Genomic DNA, 24,560 nt, shown 5'->3' with positions numbered 1-24,560 from the left:
AATTCACCTGCCTCTGCCTCCCAAGTGCTGGGATTAAATATGTACAGCACCACACCCAGAAAGAATTTCCTTTTTAAAGTTCCACTGAATATCTGATTCTGGTAGGCTTAAATTTGAGGAAAGAGTAACTCCAGTTGTCCTCATCCCTTTATTTCAGTACTGGTAACTGAACCTAGGGTGTCTCATGTATTAGATAAGCACTCCACCACTGAGCTACATCCCTTCAAGTGATCATTTGAAAACTAAAATTGGGGGGAAGGGTGCTGGAGAGATGGCTCAGCGGTTAAGAACAGTAACTGTTCTTGCAGAAGACTCAGGTTCGAATCCCAGCACCCACATGGCAGCTAGCAACTGTCTGTAACTCCAGTTCCGACAGCCTCTTCTGTCCTCCTCGGGCATTGCACGACACAGGTGCACTTACCTACATGCAGGCAAAAAATTTGGGGGCTGAAAATATGGCCAGGAGGTAGAGTGCTTGCCAAGCATGCACAAGGCTCTTGGTTTGATTCTCAGCACTGCAAACATTTTTTAAAGGATGAAAGTTCTAGTCTTTCTGTCACTTAAACATCCAGGCATCCCCAGCTGTATCCTAGAATTGTGACTTCTGATATGTCATGCTGATACCAGGTAATTGTGGACAGTTGTCTACAAACTGAATGCCATTGGGTTGATGAAAGAAGTTTTCTTGTGAGTTCTGATAGGCAGGACTTCTATGACATTGCCTCCTCTTTTCATTCTTTTAAATTTTCTGAAGTATTAAGAGCCTGCAACACAACAGGTACTTGTTAAATGCTTGGGAATTTAAGGAGAATGAGGCAATGAAATCTCAAAGATGTGAGCCCTACCCACAAATTGTTTACAGGATTATAGAGGACCAAAAAAAGCCAATAAAAAGAGAAGCTATGCTAATTTGGTCTCTCTGGCCAGTCTGTGCTTATCAGCCCTTGATGGGCAGAGGGAGCACTCCAGAAAGGCTGGCTGATATGATGTTACTCAGAATGTGAGTTATGGCTTGTGAGTCTTCCAGAGAAGATGTCAGATAGGGCCTGTTTGGGGTTGGCAAGAAGATTTTATGTAAACTAGCTTTCTAATTGTTTGTCCACTGGCTTCTTGATACCTTGGCAGAATGGGTAAGTTTTACTTATACAGTAGCCAAAGATTCTCTGAAAAAAAAGTTTCTGAGAAAATGGCTTAGTATTACACTATCTGTCATCAAAGTAGCACTTGTAGAATCCTTCCCTTTGTTTTGGAAAATAAAGTAAAGTTGTTGTGGTTATGTCCTGATTAGTGTCAGTGCAGAAGCATAACTCCCATGACCAAGAGGATAAGAGTTTATTCTAGAGCCAAATATAAATGATCAAGGCCTGGGAACACAGATTCACGTCACCCCAAATTCCATGTTCCAGTGTGGAAGCAGTTTCTTGAAGCTTTTTACATTAGTGGAAAATTAAGTAGGCAGATACTGCAAAAGAGAAATCTCAGCTCCAGGCCTCAGATGTTATCTGATGGTATTCTTAGCCTTTTGGTTGGTGGGAGCTAGGGCTTTGTTAATACATTCTGAAAGGTTTATTTTTATCTGTTAGTCACAAGATGTTATGTCAGAGACAGAGGTAGGCAAGGAGTGGCTAGTTAAAGGCTAAACATGGCCCAAGATAAATTGAAAAAAGGCTCTGGATCTGCAATATTCCAAACTCCACAGTCACTGAAGTACTAATCTGTTGGTCAGCCTTGCAGGAAGTTCAGTTCAAGATGCACAATTTTTCTGGAAACTTCCATTCACACTAGTAGAGTGCTATGTATGTCCAATACTCTTTCAAACAAGACAGCTTGCAGGGAATATAGCTCCTTCTCCTGCCAGTCCCCTCCTCGCCTCACCTCCCTTTGAGACAAGACTACCAGCCTTCTGCTTGCTCATTTGGAGATCTTTCTATTGTGGCCCACGGGGAAAATAAACTTTAAAAGTTGGTATTTTGTTAAAATTTTAACAGTGGACTTCATATTTTGTGTATCATACAACTTTCACACAATCAATAGTGCAAAGAAATCTGTCAGGTAAAGGTCAACTGCAATAAAGAAAACTGCATTTGTCATGGCTAACTTGACAGATAACCTCTCCTCTTGTGTCTTCACCACAGGATTATGTAAACTTGGGCCCACTGTCAGTGAAGCTTATGAGTGTTGAGGGCAAGAAAATGCCCATTCATTTCCAAGAAAGGGAAATTCCAGTCAAATTCTATGATGATGTCAGCTGCCCAGAAAGCCACATTACACATAAGATGATGAAGCCTTTTCTCTAAGACTGCAAGCTGCAAAATAAAAACTTTTGCTCATTTTACTTAAACTTCAGTCCGTTTTCAAAAATAGTCATAATCACCTTTAGAATCCAGGTTTCAGGTAGCCAGCTAAACCTCTGAATCTTCAACAGTTACATAATCTCTTTAAATGGTTCCTCATATGTACTTTATAGACCCAGTTCCTACACTGCAGGATTCTTTTAGGGATTAGAGTCAATTGCATGCATGCAACATAGGGCAGCTGATATAAATGCCGACATTTGCAATAATGTATGATTTTTCTGAAAACAAAGTCAAAGATGTTTGTCTACAATGCATTCCTGTAAAGACACTTTCCCTGAAGCATTGCAAGGTGAGGCGCAAGCCATCTGGTCCAACTGGGCTGTACTCACTCTTATCAAGAAAATGCTGCATGCTCGGCTGGATGAAGCAGCTGCTGTTGCCATGAAGGCCCAGCCTGCCCCAGTGGCCCTAAGAGGCTCCACCCTGGACTTGCTCATCCCCATCAGGCTCTAGAGCCAGACAGAGACTATTTCCAAAATGCCTGTCTGTGTAAGCAGGGAAATGCACAGGGCACTTGTTTCTTCTTTTAAAAAAATAAGCTGGGCGTGGTGGCGCACGCCTTTAATCCCAGCACTCGGGAGGCAGAGGCAGGCGGATCTCTGTGAGTTCAAGGCCAGCCTGGTCTACATAGTGAGTTCCAGGACAGCTGGGGCTGCAGGGAGCCCCTGTCTCAAAAAGACCAAAAAAAAAATACTATTTTTATTTAATGCATACGAATGTATTGCCTGCATGTATGCAATTGCACCTGTGTCATGCAACACCTATGGAGGTCAGAAGAGGGCATAGAATCCCAGGAACTGGAATTTCAGACAGCCATCAGCCACCATGTGGTGCTGGGAACCATACAAGGGTCCTCTGCAAGAGCAACCAGTGCTAACCACTGGGCCGTCTTGCCAGCCCTGGCACTTCTATTTCTTTTTGAGCTCTGTAGTCAGACACTGGGACAATTCAAAGTAAAAGGACACAAGTATTTTTGAGGCAATAAAGGGCTGTTTAAGGCTTTGTTAAAGGCTTGGTCCTCACTAGTTTCACTAGATCTCAACAAAACAGCTCTTTGTATTTTTCTTGGAATAAACAGGTTTTTGCACAAAAAGCAAGGAAATAATGCACTGAGGTAACAGAGGCTTTCTAAATATTAGTGACTTTAAACTGGATTGTGTTTCCAGTTCCCGTTCCTATGACTTGATGGGTCCAATTTTCCAAAAAGCCCTCTTTTTTGACTTTTAAGATTACTTGTTTCAGGTCATTCCATTCTTATGATCTGAAAAAGTGCTAAAAACCTTCAAAATACTTAAAAAAAAAAAAACCTCTCTGAATAGAAATGTTCCCAGATATTTCGCCTAACAAATGAGTTTTACAGTAACTGCAGACGCAGACCTCCACACTCAGTATCCGGCTTTATCAGCACTTCTCCCCTGAAGTCCTGCAGTCAACCTGCTGATCTGGCAGGGTGGGTTAGTGCCTTCTTTCTGTAGTGTCAGCTGTAAAAATGTGCTAGCCCTTGCAACCCCTCTCTCCTGAGGAAAGAATATTAACTATGATAGATCCCCGTCTGTGGGGGCACACACTGGAGGTTCTAGGGAAGTCATAATTCACCTGGGGTCTATGCTGCTCCTTGAGTTATACCAAAAGTTTACGTCAGACATTTTCTCCTGGTGTGGTCCTGAACTTTTACACTGCTTATGTTAAAATGTCAATGCAAGTTAGAGCTAGACCAAAAATCTATGAAAAGATACACATTTTTAACATATAACATTCATCCAGCCTAGTAGTTTTCTTATTTTTATGTGTAAGAGTGTATTGCCTGCATGTGTGTAAGTGCACCCCTGTCATGCAATGCCCTTGGAATCAGGGTGTCAGGTCCCCTGGAGCTGGAGTTATGGGCAGCTGCTAAGCCACCATGTGGGTACTGGGAATCAAATCTGGGTCCTCTGCAAGAGCAGTCACCACTTTTAACCACTGAGCCATCTCTCCAGCCCTATTGACTTTAATTTTTAAGCTTTTGACATTTCACTAAAATATTTCAATCTTGGGGCTGGAGAGATGGCTCAGCGGTTAAGAGCACTGTCTGCTCTTGCAGAGGACCCAGTTTTGAGTCCCAGCACCCACATGGCAGCTACGAACCATCCTTAACTCCAGTTCCAGGGGAACCTGAAGCCCTCTTCTGACCTCCATGGCACTGCACAACATGGGTGCACTCACATACATGCAGGCAATACACTTGTACACATAAAATTAAAAAAATATTTTAAAAAATTTCAATCTTAAAACTGTAATTTCTTTAAAAATAAGTCTTAAATTACAGCATGGGACATGGAAGGGACATTGATCAGAAAGAACTTCATGAAGTTGACAACTGACTCTGTAGTGGTGGCTAATTTGCATTCAAATGTTTCACATATGAAAGAAAAGTCTATTTTGTTTGAATTGTGTTTTCTGTTGAAGACAACCAAAATAAAGCCTAATATACAAAGGCTAAAATGTTGTGTGGACTTGACTGCACCCCCCCCGACAGATACTGGAGATTGAACCCAGGGCCTTGTACATGCCAAGCAAGTGCTCTACCATTGATTATCCAACCCACCCCAAAAAGTGTTTTAAAACTTACTTAAGTATTGGTGTCAGAGTTCAGTGGTAGAGCGCTTGCCTGGCACTTACAATGCTCTGAGTTCCATCCCCAGTTCCACTCCCAGTCCTGAGGTAAGGATCCCAGGGACTCAGCTTGCATGAGAGGATGTACAATCAGGGATTCAGTGTGTGTGCTTGGAAACAGCTCACAGAACCATTGTCAATGAATGGACAGTTCCAAAGTCTAAACAAATTTTAAGACTCAAGAAATGCTAACAGGCAGGAAAGATGGCTCAGGGGTAAAGAGCAATGGCTGCTCTTGCAGAGGACCCAGGTTTACTTCCCAGCGCCTACTCATGGTGGCTGAGCACCTTCTCTAACTCCAGGTGCAGGAGTTCCAATGCCCTCTTCTGACCTCCACAGGCATTGCATAACATGGGTGCACTTACACACATGCAGGCAATACATTCATCCACATAAAATGAAAAAATATTTTTAAAAATGCAAACATCAGCAACACTTAAGTATGCCTATTGAGGCCCTTCCCATACATCAATCCTATTATATAATCCAATGAGGTAGGGGTTACAGTTATCCCCATTTTACAGATGAAAACAGGCTCAAGCATATTTTGGTAACTTCCCTAAAGCTGCCCAGCTAGTTAGGAGCAGAACCAGGTAGTTTGCCTCCAGGCTGGCTCTGGACTACAAGCTTTTCTGCATCCCTTTTAAGTTATATATTGAACCTTTATTATGTGCCAGGCTGTCTTAAGTGCTTCCACTTATTAACTCATTAACTACAACACTCCTATGAGGTAGCCACTATTATGCCTATTTACAGGCAAAGAAACTGAGGCCCAGGGAGATTAAAAGGCTCCAAATGGACTGATTCATAGCATGGCTGCAGAGCTGTCACTGTTGTGCTACACTGTCTCACCAAGAAGTTGCTTTCCAAGACTGGAGAGCTGGTTCAGTGGTTAAGACCACTGGCTGCTGTTGCAGAGGACCTGGGTTTTGTTCCCAGAACCCATAAGGCGGCTAACAGCTATCCATAACTCCAGTTCTAGGGGATCTGATGCCCTTTTCTGGCCTTTCATGAGCATTGCACTCTCATGGTACATTTACACACAAGCAGGCAAAACTCACGTTTTCTAAAAAGCTGCTTCCTTCTGTAGATACCCTCTGAAGGGAGTGTTCTGAGATGAAAATTTCCCACTGTCTGGTAGATGCATATTCCAGACAGTTTTTCTTCCAGCTGTTCTGTTTCATCTCCAGACCTAAACCAAGCATTCACACACATGCATAAGTTGCCTGTACATGGCTTACCTTCCTAACGCTTATCCAGAACCACTGGCATCTCAAGGGCACGCAGTACATTAAGCAGCTGAATGAACAAGGCAATCTATTTCATCTTAAAAGTCTTCTTTGGTCTGCCTGTTCACTCTTTCCTGGTTGTTCCTTACCTCACTTGGTTCCTGTCTATGCTTATCTCTATGCTTTCCCTCCTCAAACATGAGTAACATGGCATCTGCCTCTGGTGTGGAATAGCTAAACTAGAGCTAACGATCACTGCATGCCACGTCAAACGGACAGTTTGGGGTCTGTATTTCACTCATGGGGACCATTGTCTACCCCCAGTAAGTCTTTGATGCCTCTTCCCTGGTCCCAATGGCTCAGTCCTGGCTCCACCTATCCTCTGGCACCCCTTACTAATGGAGGTGCTCATGGTACACATCTTACTTGGGCATTTCTTAAAGCAGCATGACTGAATTTCTCCTTTGGTAATCTTCATGAGTGTGTACTTAAGATACATCCCTGAATGCAATGCCCATGGAGGCCAAAAGAGGGTGACCCTGGAACTGGAGTTAGTTGTTAGCCACCATGTCGGTGCTGGGAACCAAACCTGAGTGAGTGCTCTGCAAGAGCAGCCACTGCTTTGAACCACTGGGTCATCTCTCCAGCCCTCCTTTGGTAATCTTAACCACCATGAATACCTGCATCATGTTTCCCATACTTTGGACTTTCAGATTTGCAAGCAAAGCAGTAACATTTTAATGAATTTCAGAAATGGCCTTTCTGTTTACATTAACTTTTATAATAAAGTTGATAGATTTCTCACTCAGGAATAGTAAGAGTTGACAGGTGAAATTAAATGGGCAGATAATCCAGAATTCTATTAACTGGGAAAATGGCTGGCCTGAGCAGGAAACCGAAAAATTGTGACTGAGAAAGGTTCCAATTGTAGTAAGGACTGAACATTTAACAAGCAGTATGCCATAGAGACAGACTGGAGGATTCCAGGAGTGAAGTCACAGGTTCCCAGAGTTAACCAAGCACCTGAATCCACCACATGATGGGTTCCTTCTTCTTTCCCAGGAAGCATTTATGTAGGTTATCAAGCAAGAACACTTTGCTATGAAACAAGTGTTTTTTTTTTAAAGATGTATTTTTAAGTATGTGTATGTGTTTCTGTGTGTAGGTATGTATACATGAATACAAGTGTCCACAGAGGCCAGAAAAGAGCTTCAGATGCCCTGGAGTTTTAGGTGGTTGTGAACTGCCCAACATGGGTTCTGGGAGCCAAACTTGCTCAGGTCTTCTGCAAAAGCAGTATAAACTTTTTTTTTTCTAAAGATATTAGTTTTATTTGATTATTTCACACTATGCTAAGAAATTAATGTCCTATAAATACATAGAACCATAAACTGGAGCCAGTGTGATGTCTCACTGGGTAAAGGCACATGCTGCCAAGCCTGACAACCTAAGATGGATCCCTGGAACTCATGGTAGGAGAGAACCAAGTCCCAAAAATGGTCCTCTGAACTCTACACGTGCACTGCAGCACATGCACAGCCACATACACCATATAATCTACACACAATAACAATCACAAATAAAATTTATAAACTTCTAATTTACATAAAAAAGAAAAAAAATTAAAAATTTTAGTTCAATGGCTAAAGTTTCAAACAAGAGTGATATCTGGTAGTCATTTGTAATTGCTGAGTCATTGTATCTCTTGTAGCTTATGGTCACTGTTTAAATACTGATAACTGGTGGAGATCCTGACCAGATCATTCCCACCATGAGAGTATGTAACTTCAGTCACACAGAAGGAACAATGAAATGGATGGCAGACTTCTGAGGAGCAGCAGCGAAAGCCAGAAGACAACAGGACAGTATCTTCAAAGCATGGCCTACAGAATCTGGACTCATTGCCACAATGGGCACCAATTTCTTTCATGGTAAACACTATCCTTTATATCTTTCTCAACTTCTTGGTCTTGAAGTCCTACTGATACCAAGTTACTATAGTTCTCTAACATCATCCTATCTCTTTACAAATCCGTCTGAGCAGAGTCCAGGTATTTCCACTCTTCCTGAGAGAAGTCAATGGCAACATCCCTGAACATACTGATTTCTGAGACATGATTTTCACGGCAGTAAGAAATGACCAATCCTCTTCTGGGTTCTTATCTTAGAAAAACATGGAGTCTGGGAAAGGCAGTGCTCAAAAATGAACAACAGCCATTCTTTCTCCCTGTGCTCTGGGCAGAAAGTTGGTGCAGGGTTCAGCAACTGGCACCCGGGCTCCACACAGCCGAATGTCTGGAAAGCTAGTCCAGGGGGAATGCCTAGCAAAAGCAGTATGTACTCTTTAACTGCTTGAACCATCACAATGAAACAAGTATTCCAATCTCACAATTAAAGCAAATAAAACAAAAATGGGGGCTGGAAAGAGGGCTCAGCAGTTAAAAGCACTGGTTATTCTCAGTTCCCACCACCTACATGGTGGCTAACAACTGCCCATAACTTCAGTTTCAGGGGATCTGACACCCCCCACTGGCCTCTGTGCTACTGCAAGTCAAGGGTGCGCTTTTATAAATGCAGGCAAAGCACTCATACACATATAATAAAAATTAAAAGCAAAAGTTGGGCATGGTGGGACACGCCTTTAATCCTAGCACTTGGGACGCAGAGGCAGGTGGGTCTGAGGCCAGCCTGGTCTACACAGAGTTCCAGGCCAGCTGGGAAGACCCTGCCTCTAAAAGACCAAATAATAATAATAATAATAATAATAATAATAATAAAATGCAAAAACCAAACATACCTGAAAAATATACAACTAAAAATGCCTTGTAATTTACATTAATACTGGGCAAGCATCCTGTAAAATACTGTGGATGAATGGAAGGCCTGCTTCTCTGGGTGAATGCTGAACAATTTTGCTTGCCTAAGGATGTTGATCAGTATTCTTCTTGTCTGAAGTAAAGGCCAACACTCTCAGAGGGAGGAAAAAAAAAAGTATCTCCTCTTCTTTGGTTGGGCCAGGTATCAGAATATCTTACATCTGGAATGGTAGCAATACAGACCTGCAACAAGTTCTACAGACGTTTATATATGCTGATACAGGCTTAACTAAGATGCTAAGGCTGTCTGTGATGCAAGGATGGCCTCATAGGGGAGTACCTGGGAGTGACATTTCCCATGAACTGCCTATCTCTTGCAGTAATTTTTAAAATTATGTGCTATGCAGTGCAATTCAAGATGAGTTCTCTACCTAGACCACCACCCCGAGTACTTTTGAGTAAATTTCTAAAGGTGAAATTATTAGATTGAGAGTATCCTCAAGCTTTCTGACAACTACTGCTGATGCTCACCCTAAAGCTCTACTAGCTATCTCCTAATCAGGTCAGCCTTAGTGCACCCTTGCGCTCCCTACAACACGTGCTATTTAATAAGCAGAGTGGCATCTACTAGTATACTACACAGTGGTTATGAATAGGGTTTAAGAGATATACCATAGGAGTTCAAGTTTAAAATTCGACCAGTGAAGTAGAGTGTGATGGTATGTGTACCTCTGTAATCCCAACACTCAGGAGGCTAAGGCAGGAAGATCAAGAGACTGAGACCAGTCTGGGCTGTATAGTGAGACACAGCATCAAAAATTAACTTCTGGCTAAGGAGATGACTAAGTGGTTAACAGCACTGGTTGCTCTTGCAGAAGACCCAGGTTCAAGTCCCAGCACCCACAATCAGCTAGCCATCTGTAACTCCAGTTCCAGGGGATCTGACACCCTCTTCTGATCTCCATGGGCACTGTACAACATAGACACACTTACAAACATGCAGGCAATACACTCATACACAAAAATAATTTAAAAAAAGAAACTCGAGAGTTTACCTTAAACACCACACAATATAAACACTTTTCTCAACCATAAAATAGGATTTAACCAAGTCTATGCCTCCTTCATAGACTTTAGTAAATGAACAAATACATGTAAAAAGACAAGCTTTTTGGAAAACACCACAGAGGTCTTCATTTCAATTCGTTACTTCCATAGACAACTTTTTCTTATTGGTCTTAGGTATTTCTCTGGTGAATGTATTTTTTGAATACCACATTCTTTCCTACTTTACTATATATACAGATAGTGACCTTATTCATCCTTTTAATTCCTTACACTTCTGCTGTTAACCTATTTATGTTATTTGGGGGAATCCACCCCTCCCTCCACAGTTCCCCAAATAGATACTTTGTGGTGCTGACCACAGAAAGGCTTATTAAACTGTTTCTTTACTTGGGGGATGGGGTGTTTAAAGGAGACTGAACCCAGAATTCACATACCATTGGGCAACACACCTAGCCCTTATTCTTTTGAAATAGCGTCACATATTTTAACACCTGTTACTACGCTTATTGTTCTATTATGTTTCTATTCCTTTTATGACAATATCACACTAGTCATCAATAGTCCTTAGGGGAGATTAGCTTCTGGGGCCAATTGTTATGAATACCAAGCAGTGAGTTCAGCTATTTTTTTTTTTTTTTTTTAAACTGAGACAGGTCTTCCTGCAGCCCCAGCTGTCCTGGAACTTGCTATACAGACCAGGCTGGCCTCAAACTCACAAAGATCAACCTGCCTCTGCCTTCCAAGTGCTAGGATTAAAGGTGTGTGCCACCTTGCCCACCTGACCTCAGACTAGCCTGCTGGGCTTTCTGGGCATTCCCAGTGAGTCTGTTCCACTTTACTACAGCTTTTCTTTCCACCCTCGAAACCACTCTTCAGTAACTTAATGAAACTAGCCAGAGACAGATCTACATGGCTGTATAGGTTCCTCAAAGACACTGTGGAATGTCCTTTCTGGAAAGTAAAAGTGATTTAATCTGACATGAGTGCTGTGGTCTACACTGCTACCAGCAGAGCCATTCATGCTGAATGAATAGTTTGTATTTCTCAAGGAAATGTGAAGAGTAACAACCACAAAAGTACTCTGTCTTCAGTTTGGAAAAGTTTGAGGGTGATCATGGTGCCTAAGAGAAGAGCCCCAGATTAGCTGTAAATATCCCAGTGAGGGCTACTTTCTAGGAATCCCCTTCTGTTGGTATGTGAGGAAGCCAAAGATTACTAGCATAATATAAGGCCTATGTGGTGGTTTAAATAAGGAACACTCCTCTAACCCCTTTCGGCGACAGTGTTGTAGAATCTTTAGGTGGTGAAACCTTGCTGGAGGAAGTGTGTCACTGGGGGTGGGCTTTGGGGGTTTACAGCCTCATCCCACTTCCAGTGTTCTCGGTTTCTTGTGAGTGGATAAAAGATGTGATCAGCCAGACTCCTGTTCCTGCTGCCTGCCTTCCCCACCATGATGGACATCTAGCCCTCTGGAACCATAAGCCAAATTAAAATTTTTCTTTGTCTCAAAGTTGCTTTTTATCATGGTATTTAATCACAGCAACAGAAAAATTACTAATACAACCTAGGTAGGGAATCTCAGTTAAATGAAGTCTTTTGCAAAATCAAAAACATAAAGCTAATTTAGAAAATAATCTAAGATAGGTATAGCTGCCCCTGCTGTTAATAATCTCTGCAGCTATCACCAGCTTGCTAACTAGGTAGCAAAATGGTGTGTGGGCATGCATAGATTTATAACCTGAATTCAACAACTGATTTACTTTGATCAATGCATTTTGATTCAAAGTTATCATCATCATCATATGTTTACATTCTTTCCTGTCAATAATGTCAGACATCAAAGGTGGCAGAAAATGTGCTTCAAAGACCATCTGGAAGTAAAGGACAGCCAACAGTCTAGACTACACAAATCCGCAAGTCTGATCGGTTTTCAATGAACCACGAGACCAGTTACATGACTCGTCTACCTGCCAACTTCCCTTACCACCCCGGGCAAGGGCTTTTTGTTTCTATCCATAAAATGGGGAGAATGCAGAATTCCTAGCCCACAAAGCCCCAGAGTATTTGAACAAGAAAACAGAAGTAGTTATAAAACACTTCACATACAGAAACAGACTACCAAATTAAGATCATGAAAGAAATAAGCCACAGACACTAAAATACACTATCCATTCAAATACTAGAAGAGATAAATAAAAACTTAAGATGTTAAGGAATCTAACTTATAAATGTACAATTTCTCAGTTTATATGGAAATAATTTTTAATAATAGTGAAACTTGAAAATCAGTTATATTAACAAAGCACATTAGCTAAAGACTATTTTTCCAATCATGACAAACATTTAGCAATACAAAGCTTTCAATCTCTTTGATGCACTCTAATGCCTAGTCATTATTCACTATGCTACATGATACAAATGTTTCTTTAGCAGACATAATCATATGTACTACAAAAGCACTTTCTTCCTTAAACTTACCTGGCATCTGATGAGAAGGAAAATTAGACAATTTTAGTAAGAGTTCAGTTTCTCAAGAGAGTTTAGAAGGTAAACAAGAATATCAAACAATTCTTTTGGGATATTTAAATAAGACAAATTTTACATTTTATTAAAACCAGCAAATATAACCGCCTGGGTATACTTTTATTAGCAAAAATTAAAAATAAAAAATGATACTGACAATAAAAAATGAAAGGAAAAAGGAAAACGCACCTCAAACCAGAATACCATAACATGTTTTGTGGAAGCTGCATTTTATTTGAAAATCCACCCATTTTGCTAACATACATTTTAATATTGTAAACAAAAATAGAATCTGCAGAGACAATGCAACAAGTATGCTTAAACTCATGTACAGAATTGCTTTCCTACAATGAACTGTCCTTCTTAAGGCCCTGCTCAACCCAAGAGTGTTAAGATGTATTTACACAAAGCACTGATCAACAGTGCAGTTTAATTCTTCATTAACTAAACTCTTGGCTAGACACTGACTTTAAAGATACTATTTCCCCTTATTTAAAAGGTACATGATCATAATATGGCACAAGCCAAATAAAAACTTCAAGGATTGTTTTTGTCCCCCTCCCTTTTGAACCCCAATAACATCTCCTAAAGTTTTACTGAAAAGAAGGAAAGTCTTGAAGTGAAAGCAATTCCTCACATTTGGAAAGGCCCTAATGTCAAATGGAAAATAATGACATGCCAAGCACAAAGCAGTAAAGATCCTTCCCAATGCACTAATGCTGAATTTAAATGTAGTGCTTTTCCTAGTCAGTGAACTGTTCCCTTGCAAAATCCTAGGCACAGAATTGACTATAAGGATTAATGCATTTATAATGCTTCCCTAAATCCCATAGACACTGAGAATTCTTAAGAGATTCAGACCCAGGGACTTGCCTTAAAATATTTAGTGCTCTGTATGTCAGCTGAAAAGCATTCTGAATCAGATTCATTCTTGTGGATAAAAATCAAACATATTGTGAACATCCATACTCATTTTCATAAGGAGGTTTGATACAATATTAATGTTATGTAAAATTGATAATCATAAATAAATACAAATACTTAGGAATGTCTACTGCAAACTGAATATAAATTTTTTTTTTTAAAAAAGAAAAGTTAATTTCAGTTATGATTTCTATATTTGTGAGGACTGGAGAAAAGATAATGCATAATTAAGAATTATGATTTTGATCCCCCAACGAGTCCTGCTGAATTACAGTAAAGGACACAACTCTTCCTTCCAGGCAGCTTTTCCAAATACAAACTCCACACTTTCCAAGGACGGGCATTTCTTGGTAGGTTACTGATTATGGGTATTAATAGGAGTTGAAGGAACTGAAGTGTTAGTCACCAAAAAGACAGATCTTAGTCTTAAATCATGGCAATTCTTGGCTTTATAAACTGTATTGATAACGTTCTCCTATAAGCTAGTCCCAATTTCCTTCATGGGCCTTCACTGGGTTACTGTAGCATTCTAATGGAAGAAGAGTTTGAGAGACAGCAGTTTGGATTTTGCTGGAAGTAAGGATTCGCCACTTGAGCACTTGTATTTTGGGAGTAATTCCATTCTTTTCCATCTAGTTACATAAACTGTATCTGGAAAACAAAACAAAAAAGTAAGGGTGTAAGTTAACTCACTGCATTACAGGTTATCTTCCCAAAGACAAAAACATTCTGTGGCCTTTACCACTCAACTGTCCCAGAAGTGTTCTCAACATGCTTATCACAAATCCTGATGCAAAACAAAGTCTTAACAACTATGTGCCAGAACTCGGCCCTCAAAGCACAAGTGTAGGAATTTCTAATTACCAAAAAGCGAGAAAGGGGGTGGAGTGGGAGGAGGGAAGACCATTAATAAACTATCTTTTCTCAAGTTCAAAATATCTATCCATAAGCACAAATGTTTCATTTGGGAAAACAAAAGATACAATATTATTTCCAAAATACATACAATTAGCTAATAAAATCAAGAGTAATATTATACTGGGTAAATTATTTCTTTACAAATATAAATAAAACTCTGAAGTATCCATTAAGGAACACTCTTCAATAAGGAACACTCTTCTATCCAGAGTCATTGTTCACTCACATAGATAGTTCAGTCATTTCTCTTAAATTGTCCATGTACAGGTATTAATGAGGTAGACATGCTTGCCAAGTAAGAGTACAAACTTCCAAGGAACTAGAAGGTAAATGTAAACTCAGGCTACAGCATCAAGAAGAACAAATTATACTGTCTTCCAGCAAAGAGGCCATGTGGATCAAAAACAGAAATCCTGTAGTTAAGGGCTTGGTTATTCATTTGCCCTAAATTAAAACACAAGTTTTTAAAGTTACTATCCATAAATAAAAAGGAACATATAAAATACAACTCTCTAAGGAAATTACAGAAGTGACTTTCACCATTAATCATGGCCATTACACTGTAACTAAAGCTACTCTTAACCAAGCTCTAATGCAGTGTTAAATTGGGACTTCTCTACAATTCTTTTAAGACTGACCAAAAAAACCTAGCTTTTAAGGGTAATGTTTGATCCCACCCATCAGCTATGAGCAGTGGATGGTCTGTACATTAAGATGGTCTTCTGGTCTTACGCACATTCTACCTATGTTAAAGATATTTTCCAAAGGCGGTTTCTTTTGTCCTATCTTGACCTACTTTTTATTTATTCTTCATCTAAAGAGCAGAAGAGGTGGCAGCTGAGGAACAGAGGGAACACAGACTCCTTTAAATAAACAAGGAGAAGAGTTTATCATGTTTAATGTTTAGTAGTTTTTAAAAGTATTTAAGCCCCCGTCTCCCCCAACAAGCAGCAATACCTAAAGTGATTTATAAGAAATCCTCCAAAGAGAGCTCTGCAAAAGGATCCTTTCCTGAAGCTCTGTGAGGACTGTGACTGGAGGGGCTGGATGCTGCCGACAGCTGGGGGAAAGAAGACAGAGACAGGGAAAGAAAAAAAGATCTCAGAATGACAGAACATGAAAGCAGAAAATGTAATGAAAGAAGAAGTGGCTGTTGTTTCATCACCTTTAATAAATATAAAGGCAGCCTTTATAGAAAATGGGATTAGTCACACAAAAATGTTACTGCATGTCAAGTTAAAAGACATCCAATGGCGGTGTGTGTTTTCAGAAAACAAATTTGTGATTCTGAAACTTGAAAGAAGTCTGGTCCATAAAGGCTGATATAAGCTGACCCACAATCAAGACTTTTAGTGTGTGGGAGGAGAAAAGGCATGGGAAATACAAGAGACAGATGCATAGCTGTGTGACTTTTAGATTTAGTGAAGATGGCTTCCCATGTCTGGACAACCTGTCCAAAGCTGTGCAAACTGATTTTAGTCCAGACCCAACAGCCAGTTACAACACTCTTTCTTTCCTTCTTCTTGCCAGAGTCCTGTCCTTAGGTCTTACACTTATTTTTCAAAAGCAGGGCTTATTCCTGCATGTCAGTCTGGGTACCCTGAAGATGGTACACATACTGTGGGAACTAAGCATGTAACGCCCTGAATAAGCAGAATACTTGAGATCTTTGTTTTGTTTTCAGTCTGAGTATGTATGTTTCATTTTTAGAATTTACCCCATCCTTTAATTTGAACATAAAATTGACCACTGCACCAAGTAACAGTATCTTTAAGAATTACCCCCCAAAAAAGACAGCTCTGAAAAACTGAGATGCTAATTTTCATGTGTGTGAATGTGTACACACTTCACCAAGCTGACTTTAAAGTAATTTAAACCCAACATAAGTTACATTAGTAGAACAAAGTTTATTCTTTGTATCCTTCAGTATAGGATTATGGAGATTGTAAGCACAGGGCCATTATGAAATGAGCAATTTTTAGCGGTTTAAATGAGTATTAAATTAAAACTGACTAAAACAGTTCCAATTCATATTTCCAACATGAAAATCTTATAAAGAATTTTAAGTCACAAAATTTCTTTGTTGGTTTAATCTTATCCCTTTCTACCTTTTAAGTTTTGCTTTTTGTGTTTACTTCTTTGTTCTGTTTTTTTTTAAATGCACTATAAAGAATGATTAGCCAATGAACTCCAGCAAATAGTACCTCACTCGTATAAGCAATTTGTCATTTAGGACAATATGATCAATTTACAAATCTGAAAATTGTCTTTAGTTTTACTGGTGGTCAAGATTTCCCAATCCATACAGTTTCAGAAACAAATGTTCCAAGACAATAGAAAGAGATGGCAGAAGGATGCTGGGACTGTATGGACAGCTCTAGACAGGAGGACAGGGTAGCATGCCTGGACTACAGGCTTTAAATTCCAGCCATGCAGAGGGCAGATTAAAGTGTCGGCTGACTGGAAAGATGTTCTGGCCTCCCCCTTGGTGCTCTGGGATGGATGACTGAGTTCAAGTGATCATTAATCACTGAGTTATAAGGTGGGTTCAACATTCGTACTTATTATTAACTGGGTTTCTCTCCCAAGCAGATTTCCTTGTTCACTTCCAGTTAAAAAGAACAAGCCCCACTCACTATATACTGTATCTAAATGGCAACTCTCCTATGTAAGCCTCACACTAAATTAAAAAAAAAAAAAAGACAAAAAACAAAAACAAAAAACATGTTTTCACAAGGGCAGCAGTTTGAAGACCTGACAGTCACAGAAGAAAATGTCCTCAAAGAATACAAGAGACACCATTATTCTCAAAGCATGAGCATGTAGCCAGAGCAGTCCTAGAGGCTTACGCATAATTTTGAAGAGAATCGATTTACCTTGGGGAAAAAGTACCAATCTTAACTAAAACTTCTACTTGTCTTTTTAAATAGCAAAACATACACTGATATGACTTATGTCTACACTCAGTAAAATTAAAACATATTTGAGACTACCAGTAAGAAAACAAAACTTACTCTCCCCTCTACTAGGTTTCTTTGCAAATCCATGTGATGCAGATAAAATCGTATCCAGAGTGGTTTGGCAGCTACACAGCTCCAAAGCCTGAAATACTGAGCAGCCTTCACTACCTGCTCCCATCCTTTCCCAGTACTGGTACCAAGCACAGGCCCCACTCTGCCCTGACAAGAAAATGGTAAGATCAAGAGCATATAAGAAAAGACAAGGAAAAGTATGCTGCCCACAGTACTGTTTAAGGAAATCAGGAGGAGGAAGAGACCAAGGTTGAGTGAGGCTTCAATGGGTGAAGAAGCAACAGGATTTTAGGTCTGAAAAGTCATCTGAATGATGAGCTTCCTTTTTTTTTAAAAAAAAATCATTCTTGAGTAAATTAAAGAGCCTGGTTTAAAGCTGCTAAGGAACACAAAAAGGCAAAGCTAATGTCTTAGAGGAAAAGGAACTAAAAAAAAGAAAAAAAAAAAAAACCCCAACTTGTAAGAATTCATTATAAAATCAAATTTACAAGCCAGCATAAGACAACTGTAATTCATCATTTCAAATCCTACTGCAAATATACCATTACCAGAAATGTGTAACAAAAGTAGAACAAAAACTGCCTTTATTCTTAAAAAATAATATCCTCTATCCCCAAGTCCCACAGCACTCAAGAGTGAGTACAGTCCATCTATTTCACAACTAAATTTGCCTTTTAAAAGAAGGAGTCAGAGGCGGGCGTGGTGGTGCAAGCCTTTAATCCCAGCACTCAGGAGGCAGAGGTAGGAGGATCTTTGTGAGTTCAAGGCCAGCTGGTCTACATAGTGAGTTCCAGCAGAGCTGGGGCTACAGGGAGCCCCGTCTCAAAAAGACCAAAAAAAAAGTCAGCCATCCTACTCCACCACAAACATGAGTCTTTTTTCATTTATAGGACAATGAAATACTGAGAACAGCATATGAATAAAAATGCTAAGATTTCTAAGCAATTGCTGATGGTCACTATTTGATAATTCCTCTACCACTTTAATACAATCTTTGAAAATATATAGGGGCTGGCAAGACAACTCAGTGGGTAAAACTGATTGCTGTCAAGCCTGACAACCTGAGTTTAAACCCCAGAATCCATGTAAAGGTGGAAAGAGACACGTGACTCCACGAAACTGTCCTCTGAGGTCTACACATGGGCCATGGCACACGTCCTGCCATAAATTTAATTTATTTTACATAAAAAATACATATGTTGAATTTTTTTTTTAAATCTGACATTTCCAGAAATCTTTGCTTCTGCCTTCAGAACAAAGTTGTTTTTTCCTTTTCTAGTTGCAGAATATTTGGTACAGAACATAAAAACCATAAATAACAAAGAAATACCTGAATGTTTTAAACTACATTTCTATTGATAGATCAAGCCTCAAAATAAAAATGGTTACTTCTTCATTATTCTCTAATTTAATAGCAAAGAAAGAAAACAGCAGGTTAGAATAAGAAAAAAACAGCAGTCTCAGAGAGTAAGGCTGAAGTCTCAGGAGAAGCTGAGGCATTGGTCTGTAAACCCAGCTACTCAGGTGAGGATCCCAAGTTTAAGGCCAGCCTGGGCAAGTCACTTTGTATCAAAATTTAAAAGTTATTTTAAATTTTTAAAAGGACTGGAGTTGGTGGTTTGAGGCTGGGTGGTGGTGCACGCCTTTAATACCAGCACTCCGGAGACAGAGACAGGAGGATCTCTGTGAGTTTGAGGCCAGCCTGGTCTACACAGAGTTCCAGGACAGTCAGGGTTACATAGTGAAACCTGTCTCAAACAAACAAACAAACAATAATAAATAAAAATTTTAAAAGAGAGTTGAGAATATAGCTCAGTGACAAAGCACTTGCCTAACATAAGGGAGATCCTAGTTTTAATCCCCAGTATCACAAAAAACAAAAAAAACAACTTATTAGAGAATTTAAAAGCCAGGTGTTTAGGGGAAAATTTCTAACACATCAGTGATTCTGTACTTAGCAGGGCATGGTGGCATATGCCTGTAATCCCAGGCAGAGGCAAGAGGATCAGAGGCTCAAGGTCAACCATGGCTACAAAGTGAATTCAAGGCCAGCCTAACTACATGTCTCAAAAACAACAATTGTGGGGCTGGAGAGATGATTCAGAGGTTCCTGCAGAGGACCCAGGTTTGATTCCCAGCATCCACATCTATAACCCCAGCTCCAGGGGATCCAACACCTTCTAATCTCCACAAGCCTATTGCACAACATGGGTGCAGTTACACACATGCGGGAAATACATTCATACACATAAAATATTTTTTAAAAACTTCATAAATACGGCTAAGGAGACAACTTTGTCATATCCTTCCATTTACAAGACTGGGCGCAAATAGCACTGCTGCAAAGACTCATTTTATCTTTACTATAAAAACAGAGAGAGCAACTAAAGAGAAAAATGGGTATCACAGTTCCTTTGCCTAGAACGACGCAACTGTGATTTACAGAATGATCAACTGAACTGAATTCTGGCTCTTTTATAAAATGAAATTTAGAGTACTCAAGTCCAGTATCAATATCCATGCCTATGGCTGGATCCATGGCTACGGTTGGTATCCATGTCTATATTGTCTCAAAGATTAAGTGGTAGTAAGTACTCAGCATATTGCCTGGAATAAGCCAGTAATTTCAATTTTTGTCCAATCATCCCCAGAGCCTACCATCAAGCACTCACAATGTTCCTGAGGCTCACTCCCACATCAAGTCACCGAGCTGTGTTGCTTTTGTTCTTCTGCTATATTCTCAGCACTCTAGATCTCTCATAAAACTCTGACTCTACCATCCATCAGTCACTTATGCTTCCAAACTGTACTCATCATTAGTCTCCTCAGGTGAAGGTAACATATTTTACCTCTCATGTTCAGCAATTAGCAGCTACTTACATATTATAACAATTCTAAAATGTATTAAAACATTTTTGGTACTAAAACAAGTTTTGTATAAAAATGGCCTCCAAAAACGAATGTAAGAAGAATGGTGGCGCATGCCTTTAACCCCAGTCCTCGGGAGGCAGAGGCAGGTGGATCTCTGTGAGTTCAAGGCCAGCCTGGTCTACATAGTGAGTTCCAGGACAGCTGGGGTTACAGGAAGACCCTGTCTCAAACAAACAAACAAACAAAAAAGCAGAACTTCTCTTTGCTTTAAAATTTAAATGTTATGTTTTTAATGTTCACTAATGTAGGAATATGGTAATTCGACTATATATACATGGAGGGTGTATGCTTATTTCTGTTTGGAAGTATGATCCCTCTAAAACTCATGTTAAAATTTAGGGGCTGAGGATATAGCTCTGTATTACAGCACTTCCTTGGCATGTGTGAGGTTCTAGGTTTTATCTTTAGCACCGTGAAAGGAAAGGATTGAAGGGGGGGGGGATGAATGTAGTTATTAGTATCAAAAGGTCATGAAGGCTCTAACTTCATGAACTAGAAAATGATGTTACAGGACAGTGGGTTCATCATTACAGAAATGGGTTTGCCCCAGGCTATGTGCCCTTCCACTATGAGATGCCTTCCCTATCTATGACTGGTAAGAAAGCCCTAGCTGGATGTTGATACCCTGACATTACACTTATCACTGAAACAGATTTCCATTTACTGTATATTGCTCAATCTGTCTGTACTGTACAGCAGTGCAAATAAACCACATTTTCCTAAAGCTGATATCCTCAAAAATATTCAGAGACCACAGTAGTGCTCAACAGGATTCCAGGGATACCAGCCTTAAAGCTCAATCACAGAAACAGTAAGTTGTTTGGAGATAATGTTTAGAGCATAGCCAGATCACTAGTGATATATCCAAATCCACTGCATGGGAATCTAAATGCATAATGTTGTATTCCATTTATTTTGTAATAAAGATAATCCCACACTCAGTTGTTCTATGAGCAACAAGTGACAGGAAAGAGTCTCCTCTAGAAGACGCAATGTGAGGATGGCCATACTAACAGCTTCCCTTCACAGTTCTGGACTGCAGAACTGCAAGCAAATAAATTTCTGTTGTCTTAATACTAAACTCACAATACTTTGCTATGGCAGCCGTTGAGAAGCTGAGACACTCTAAGGCAGATCTGCAAACTCCAAGGCTGTTAACTCCTTTTATTTTTCTTCTAAAATTACTATTCCTATTAACTTCAACTCTCAATTTATCACGACATTGGACTTACAGGAAGAAGTTAAAGTGAGAATATAAACTTTTAAAAGGAACTTTTCTAGTAAATGTTAGTCAATGCTTTCCATACACAAAGCGCTACATAGTCACTGATGCTCATTAGGAAGACATCGAAGAACTTCAGTCACCCAAGATTTTATCAACAATTTCTGGCTTTAAAGACAAGAAGCTAAATTTTAAAAAGAATGTTCTCAACAAAACATAGTAAGCAAAGCCTTACTTTACATGTTGTCTTATTAGCAACAGAGGTCAGCAGCTGGGCTTCCTAGTGTTTCTATTATGACTGTACAATGGAGGCTACAAACCAATTTTTCATCTATGGCAGTAAATTTCATTCCCAAAGTAAATTCTCTTATGGTATCTTGTAGTAAGTAGGCAAAGATTTAATGAGCATAAAACACTGCATCTAATCCAAACGGCTTTCTTTACAAAAATCCAGCTGGACAGATCAGCTGATAGAAGTGTCACTACCAACATGCAAGATTAACAATGAAAATACAAATGAAATAAGTAAGCAGCCCCAAGCCCAAAAGCAAAATGTCACTGGTTCTTATATACAAGAAAGTCATGTGAAAGGTCATTCTTTGAGAGGGTTAGAGTTGAATTACTCCAAAATCTAAAGCCAACAGTGACCCTATTTATCAACAATCCACTGTTTCCTTTCGGACAACTAATGTCAGGCTTACCTAAAATTGGCTACTGTAAATTAAAAAACAACAACAACAACAACAACAAAAAACCCAAATTATAGCCCCTTTGCATCTTCAGTCACCAAACAAAACTGGCAGTACTCCATAAAAATTCCTAATATCAATGAAGGACCAAACAAAAACACCCAAATTTGACACAGTAGCTTTTGTTTTGTGGCTATGCACAAGTTCCTCGTAAAGGATTAAGAACAAGGCTGGCATAGCAGCCACCCTTCCCACCACCAAAGAGCTTCAGTACTAGTTGAACATAAACACTCATTAAAAGAGATACTGAAAACTGAGACACGCCCAAGGTAATTATCTTCCTGATTAAATGACCTAAGAGCTGTACACTGCAACAAGTGAATGAATTTACAAACTACTGGTCATCAGCAAGTATTCTAATTTATATAAAGCACCAGTTTAAAAAGGACGTGAGACCCCATTCTCCACTCATTAACTAACAGACCTACTAGCAACCTGTAACAAACAATCCAGTAAGCAGTAAGACTTAAAGGAAGCACAGAAAAGACAGAAAAATTATGAGCTAACATTTTCCATGACACCAACATCTGGGAAAATGCACTAATGTGCACCTTATTTTTTAAAAGCAGCTAAAACGTTAACGACACAAAATAACTTTATACTCCTCCTTAAGCTATTAACAAATGAAAATCTCTTAAAAATACAGAATGATGAGCCTGCACCAAAACAAAGCAGAAGTGGGAGTTGGTGGGGATAAGGTCAGTAGTACGGCTTATGTTGTGCATAGGTGAGAACACTAGTCAATGACTTCCTCAAAAAGGGCTTAAATAGGAAATGATCTATGCAGCACTGTCTATGAAACAGACTAGATTCAAGCTGGATCAGCACAATCTTCAGTACTATAATCCTGTATGTCTTGGCAAACTACTATGTATAGTCCCAAGTGGAAAAGGAACATTAAGTTATTATCAAATACTCAAATATTTCCAAATAAGCTTAAAAATAGTCTACCAATCTATTGACATTGGAGACCATTCAGGAAGACAAGGAGTACTTTAACAATGATATGTACTGAGTTATTTCTAGCTGATAAATACTACTAGCAGTCAGACAGAAGGATAAGCCACCCTATCACTTCGCAAAGGACTCATCTCCTTAGTACACCCACACAAGTGATTTTACAACAAATAAACAAAATCCAGATTGCTCTAATCACCCCCTGCCCCCAAAAATAATAGTAAGGAGAGAACATTTAGTTGTAAGTTTTCAGAAACTGGGAGAGTTTAGAAACATGAACTTAAGTCTCTTGTGTAAAGAAATTAAGTCAGCATGGCTGTTCAAAGGTGTCCTACCCCTTTGGTTTGTTTTTTGGTATATAAATCTCAGTGGCAAAAAGTTACCTAATGAAAAAATAACAATCAGAACCTTTGGAGGCTTGCTAAGAGTTCTGCAAACATCCCAAAGGCAACACTTACAGCTTCATTTATATCATCAGGTAAGAGCTAATGGCTTTAGGGGTTCAAAACTGACAGTATGCAAGAATCACAGAGAAAAAAAGTTCCTCAACCGCAGACACACCATCATCCAGACCTATAAACTCCTTTTACATCTTGGGGCTGGAGAGATGGCTCAGTTAAGAGCACTGACCACTCTTCCAGAGGACCTGGGTTTGGTTCCTAGGACCCACAAGGCAGCTAACAACCATCCTTATAATTCCAGGGGATCTGATGTCCTCTTCTGGCCTCCTTGAGCCACTACATGCATGGGCGCAACTTACATGCAAGCAAAACACCCTTATATATAAAATAAAAATAAAATTTAAAAATTAAAAAACAATTTTCCATCTTTAATATCTGTAATCTACTTGTCCTTCCCTCCAAATAACATTCTTTAAAGTTCTTCTATAAGGAAGATATGAAGCAAGCACTACCCATGATGACAGGGAAGAGTATGAAAAACTTATTTCTTAAGTTGTATGAAAGGAACTGTGTTACATAGCCCTTCCAAATCAAGTGCATTACAACTGTACCTGTGCTCCTGATACAGGGCCAAAGGGATTTGGTGGTCTCATGACAGGCTGGCTATATATTAAGGTTGGTTGTGTCATTACAGGTACACTTCCCATCTGCGGAGGCTAAAAAATAGAACGATATGAAGTTAAGAGATGGAATCATATAAGCATTACTATGGAGTTAAGTA

At 39.5% G+C, this 24,560-nt stretch overlaps 2 protein-coding genes across 17 annotated transcripts in view; one reads left to right on the top strand and one right to left on the bottom strand.

Annotated features, from left to right (window-relative positions):
* The window catches only part of Ccdc83 (coiled-coil domain containing 83), a 62,739-nt gene extending 60,442 nt beyond the window's left edge, over positions 1-2,297 (top strand). Inside the window, exon 10 of the mRNA XM_008844160.1 lies at positions 2,136-2,297. Coding sequence (XP_008842382.1) covers positions 2,136-2,297 — 162 coding nt within the window. The remainder of the gene's footprint in view (positions 1-2,135) is intronic.
* A 10,559-nt stretch (positions 2,298-12,856) lies between these two features.
* Picalm (phosphatidylinositol binding clathrin assembly protein) overlaps positions 12,857-24,560 on the bottom strand; it is a 95,690-nt gene continuing 83,986 nt past the window's right edge. For 8 of the 16 annotated variants that reach the window (XM_008844146.3, XM_008844144.3, XM_008844145.3 and 5 more), the window contains 3 exons: positions 24,391-24,495; positions 15,445-15,547; positions 12,859-14,220 (listed from right to left, as the gene is read on the bottom strand). In XM_008844146.3, coding sequence (XP_008842368.1) covers positions 15,455-15,547; positions 24,391-24,495 — 198 coding nt within the window. In that variant the 3' untranslated portion in view covers positions 12,859-14,220; positions 15,445-15,454. Of the gene's footprint in view, positions 14,221-15,444; positions 15,548-24,390; positions 24,496-24,560 lie in introns of all 16 variants that reach the window. The other 8 variants (XM_008844149.2, XM_008844148.3, XM_008844150.2 and 5 more) reach the window with 2 other exon arrangements.

Source organism: Nannospalax galili, unplaced genomic scaffold, assembly GCF_000622305.1.
Source record: "Nannospalax galili isolate Female #2095 unplaced genomic scaffold, S.galili_v1.0 scaffold278, whole genome shotgun sequence".
Classification (NCBI taxonomy): Eukaryota; Metazoa; Chordata; class Mammalia; order Rodentia; family Spalacidae; genus Nannospalax; species Nannospalax galili.
The sequence above is the reverse complement of the archived record's forward strand: the minus strand, read 5'-3'. Positions and strand labels throughout refer to the sequence as shown.